The 5,280-nt window shown below is 53.3% G+C and overlaps 1 protein-coding gene across 1 annotated transcript in view; it reads left to right on the top strand.

Moving 5' to 3' along the window:
• Positions 1-922: 922 nt before the first annotated feature.
• LOC139222509 (high mobility group protein B2-like) overlaps positions 923-5,280 on the top strand; it is a 6,807-nt gene continuing 2,449 nt past the window's right edge. Inside the window, exons 1-2 of the mRNA XM_070854287.1 lie at positions 923-1,046; positions 2,672-2,830. Of these exons, the coding sequence (XP_070710388.1) occupies positions 2,681-2,830 (150 nt within the window). The 5' untranslated portion in view covers positions 923-1,046; positions 2,672-2,680. The remainder of the gene's footprint in view (positions 1,047-2,671; positions 2,831-5,280) is intronic.

The following is a 5,280-nucleotide window of genomic DNA, read 5'->3' as shown; positions in this document are numbered from 1 at the left end:
CTTTAACACACACACAGGAGATAAAGGCCCCCCCGGTGGACAGGTCTATACTAACTATACTAACTAGTACTAACCTTTACCTGTTCACATCCTTCTTTATATAGACGTCCATATTCTGCACAGGTTCCAGACTTGATTGATCTCTATCTTTATAGATATATTTCTTTGTGTTTCTACTCTTATTGTTTCTCTGCATGTTAGACTGTGTAACTGTATGTGACTGATGAAGGTCCTGAATCTTGAACTTGGCTCGTCTCTGGCAGCCATCTTTGTTTTGGTGAGGCCGCGGCAGGTTAAAGGGGAACCTGTCGGATCTTACCGGCAGGTTAAGTGTTCCTCCTGCAGACGGACAGAAGCTGTTCAGGATCGAGGGATTTACGAGCTCAGTGGTGAGACGACGATGAAGAACAAGAGCAGAGATCAAACTGAGGGAAGATGGCCGCCAACGGACTCCTAAACACACCATGTGTGATCAAAGAGGATGGAGCTGGTTAAATGCTCAGTCTTCACCTGCATCCCTTCATCCATGATAATATAATAATATAATAATACTAATACAGTTTAACAGCTCTGAAGTCACTCTGATAACATTGTGCCAAACACCCTCCATCTTCATGCCTCTGCTGTCTGCCGCCCCTCCTCCACCTCTTCACGGATTGGCCACTTCATTTGACAAACACCTATTGTGACCAATCAGACGCAGGAACGCAGACTGGCTCCACCCTGTTGTGGGCGTAGGATTCCCGCCCTGTTGGCGTTGCTAGGCGGGCGGGGCCGTGTAGCAACGAGGTTTGACTTGCGGTCCCGGAAGCCAATCACAGAGGAGTATCGGGCCGAGCTCCGCCCCGGTTGGCCGTCCGTGACCCCGCCCTCTGGATAGGGATGACCGCGGGGGGCGGGGCCGGGGGCGGGGCCGCGCTCAGGCTCGACCCAGTTTGAAAGTGAACCAACGGCTCCAGTCGCTGCTTCAGCCACCAAACAACAACAAGACCCGAGAACCCGAACCGAACCCGACCCGCAGTCTGCTTCAGCCCGCACCCAGACCAGTGAGTACCGCAGCCCCTGCCCTTACTGCCGGGCTCCGCTTCGCCCCCGTTAGTGTCTCTGAATATGAGCTGGCTTTGATTTACCGGTCGGCTTCTTCCCGACGTGCGGGATCCAGTGATAAAGGTCTGGAAACGGGAATAAAATGGCCGCTGTGACGGCCGTGACATTCATCAGCATCTCTGAGTCTGTCTGGGAGCGCAGCCGAGGGACTGACCGAGACGTGCGGCTGTAAACACGGAACGCCCATTACGGGGCTTGAATGCCAGGAAATAGCCTCGTCCCGTCCACACACCGCTGACCTCTCCGGAGCATAACCGGAGCCCGTCGTTGAAAATGCGTAGCTGCAGCGCTCACTCTGTATTTCCATCACAAACGCGCCTGTCAGGACTAAAATCAGCGGCGGGGCTCAAAGATAACTCGTCCGTTTCACCGGAAAGTGTCGAGCTGGGGTTTGTAACGAGTCTGCGGGTTTACCGTGTTTTTCCTCCGCCTGCTAGCTGTTAGCCCGCCGCTAGCGGAGGGGGATGGGGCGGCTAGCCCGCAGAGGGCGGGAAGCAAATGGTGGTCTATTGTTCTGCGGGAGCTAGCTGTTAGCACGGCTAAGCTAACTGCAGCAGACCGTAGACCTCCATAGAAAACACGGCTAGCGGCGCTTTTCGTTCATCTCTACGGCTCGCAGGTCCCCTGTCACCGCGGGGGGGCGGGGAACCGGGGCGGGATGTCCCGGCGCTGTCGCGGAGCTGAACAGAGTCCAGCCCGGGTCGGTGGGCCTGCTGCCTCCCCAGAAGAGAAGATGGAGCCCCGCTTTGTTCTCTTTGTTCCCAGTGAGGCCCCGGTAGTCCGCCGTGAGACGGGACTCCGGGACTCCGGGCCAGACGGCCCCGGGGCTCCGGTCCGCAGGGGGGGTACATTAAAATACATCTACGTCTTTATAAGGTGAAATCCCCATTCTGACCAGACAGGTATTTAAACAGATTAAAGGGTCATTTCACCCAACTGTGTCTCTGCCAGTTCACCTGTAACATGTTTCCATAATGTGAAGAGAATAAAGGCCGACATGGTTCAACTGTGTGTCTGTTTACTGTGCTGGGGGGGGGGGCAGCTACTGTCAGTATTGGTAATCAATCACCAGTCTGGGGGGGGGGGGGGGGCAGCTACTGTCAGTATTGGTAATCAATCACCAGTCTGGGGGGGGGGGGGCAGCTACTGTCAGTATTGGTAATCAATCACCAGTCTGGGGGGGGGGGGGGGCAGCTACTGTCAGGTTTGAAGGTCTGAAGATGTCACCTGGGACGAGCAGCAGGTTAGTCAGTGATCGATGGCTGCAGCCATTAAGGCTTCATGATATTAAAGGTGCAGCCGGTCTACCGTCCAGCTGGTCTCTCGCTGGGCTGGACGGTCTCTGCAGACCGGTTCGTCTAGCTGATGATTATCAGTCGGCGCTCAACAACAGAAATGTGCTGCCTTTGGGGTAAATGACAGATCAGGTGATTGATCGGTGATTGACTGGTAAAATAACCGTGAGATGAAAAGGTTAATTAATGAATTAGCCGGTTAAATCAGGACTAAGCTCCTCTCTGTCTTTCTCTCCACCCGCCTGTCTATCTACCTGTCTGTGTGTCAGGCCGCCACCATGATGCGTAAAGACGTGAACAAGCCGAAGGGGAAGACGTCGGCGTACGCGTTCTTTGTCCAGACGTGTCGAGAGGAACATCGGAAGAAGAACCCAGAGCAGTCCGTCAACTTCGCCGAGTTCTCCAAGAAATGCTCTGAGCGGTGGAAGGTGAGACGGGCGGGTGGGGGAGGGAGACGGGTGGTGTGTGTTGACAGTCCACTGGCCAGGTGAGCGGTTCATCACCTGTAGACCAGGTAAGTCCTCTGAGGTCAGACCACATGACCAGTTCATACCGAACAGCAGCCGCTGGCCAATCAGGATCCACCAGTAGCGTGTAGACGCTCGAGTCAGAGCAGACAGGACCCCGTCTGCCCATGGTGGTCTGGACCCGTGGTGGTCCGGACCTGTGGTGGACTGGACCCGTGGGGGTCTGGCACCCAGTTTACTACAGAGTCAGCAGAGGCCCCCCCACCTCCTGAGTGTGGTGATGGTGGACCCTCCAGAGGACCTGACTGCCTCCAGGTGAAGTTTGTCTGTCGGAGCAGGAGCTTCTTCCTCCGACGGCCACTCACCCACCAGACCAGGCAGGAGGTTTCCACCCCTGGGGGGGGGCACTCAGCCTGCTGCCCCACTGGATCACATGGCAGCATCGATGGGGTGATGATGAGCCGTCAGCTCGGTGCCCTGAGCTCAGCGGGTAACTTAGGAAACATCCATGTAGCCGTCTACAGCTGATTACTGTTTAAAGAGGAGGAGGAGGAGAAGGAGAAGGAGAAGGAGGAGGAGGAGGAGGAGGAGGAGGAGGAGGGTTCAGCGGAGCCACAAAGGTTTAAGAAGTAAAACCATGTCAGAGTGAAATACACTAAAAGGAAAAAGACTTTCTGCTGCACTTTATTTCATGTAAGAGTCATTGATCTGATATTGGTGGATGATTTGGTGAAGATTAGAATCAGAAACACAGATGATATAAATAGATCTATTTATATATAAAACCCCTGTAACAAAGCAGAATAAGAGTTTTCAGGATGAACCTGTGTGATCTCTGAGAGAACTGTTTAAGTTCACCAACAACAAGAAACCAAGAGAAGAAGGAACAGAGACTAGAGGTGATCAGGTTTGGAGGCACTGGATCCAGTGCTGAGCTCAGTGGATTTAAATGAGGAGAGGGATCTTCAGCGGCAGAGAACATGAGGAGCTGGTTTCTTCCATCCAACCTTCTGATGCAGAGAAGCTCCTGCTCATAAAGCTCTCAGATACTCTTGAGTGTAACTGAAGAGATGAAGCGGCTGAATGTGGAAACAGAATCTGTCCAGCAGACACAGTAGCTTTACTGTCCCATGGACTCAGACCATCTGGAGCGTGTGGAGGACTCAGGAAGAGTCCGGCAGGACAGTGATGGAGGTGGAGAACACTGTTTAAAGCTAGTTTATGATTAACAAGTGCTACCTGGGCTGGGGGGGGGGGTGCAGGATCATGTTGTTAATGGATAGGGTGACCAGCAGTGGTCCAAGGATGGACCCCTGTGGAACCCCTTACTGATGGTCTGAGTGGAACCCAGTCTGATCTAGACTGGAGTTTCTGACCATCGGTGTCCGATGCTTTGAGGAGGGCAAGACGAGACTGTTTTTATTAGTTAAGTAGTTACTGATGCTTTAACCTTAATGTCTGTCCACATGTCTCCTGTCTGTCCTGCTGGGTGCAGGTGGAGCCTCACTGATGGCTGATGCTTCATCTGAACCTGGCCAGTATTTACTCTGAGTCAGAACAGAGTCCAGAGTTTCTCCTCCAAAGCTCTTTAGTTTCCTTAAGCCACACGGCGCCGCCGGTTTGGGAAATGCCTCCATCTCTGAAAGGCATCGGCTCAGCGGCCGACTCAGCGGGGACTAGTTATGGTCTCTGTTGCTAGGGGCGTAACTAAGGGCCTCTGTCCTGGTGTCATATTACACCAGTTTACTATCACTAGTAGTGTGCATGTGTTCACGCTGTGGTGAATCTTCCTCCTCACACTCATCCTCAGCCAGCAGGTGAACAAGGAAAGGTCATGTGACTGACAGAGCAGGCCGTGATTGGTCCCAGGTTGAAGTGCAGCAGTAGGAAGCAGTCCTTCAAAATAAAAGTCTGGGTTCTCGCTATGTTTCGCTGGTCTGTTATTGTTGTGATGATAAGAACACGCCAACGTGAGACCAAGTCCATCGCCATGGCAACATCATCATCATCATAAACTCACTGATCATTTCTTTTGGGGGGGTCGTCTGCTGACGGTGTCTGTCTGTCTGCCTGTCTGCCTGTCTGTGGTTTCAGGCTGTCAGTCTGTCTGTCTGTCTGTGGTTTCAGTCTGTCTGTCTGTCTGCTTCCAGGCTGTCTGTCTGCCTGCCTGTCTGTGGTTTCAGCCTGTCTGTCTGTGGTTTCAATCTGTCTGTCTGCCTGCCTGTCTGTGGTCTCAGCCTGTCTGTGGTTCCAGTCTGCCTGTCTGTGGTTTCAGCCTGTCTGTCTGTCTGCCTCCAGGCTCTGTCTGTCTGTCTGTCTGCCTGTCTGTGGTTTCAGTCTGCCTGTCTGTGGTTTCAGCCTGTCTGTCTGTCTGCCTCCAAGCTGCCTGTCTGTGGTTTCAGTCTGTCTGT

Source organism: Pempheris klunzingeri, chromosome 23, assembly GCF_042242105.1.
Source record: "Pempheris klunzingeri isolate RE-2024b chromosome 23, fPemKlu1.hap1, whole genome shotgun sequence".
NCBI classification, from domain to species: domain Eukaryota; kingdom Metazoa; phylum Chordata; class Actinopteri; order Acropomatiformes; family Pempheridae; genus Pempheris; species Pempheris klunzingeri.
This window is presented reverse-complemented; position numbering and strand designations above follow the sequence as displayed.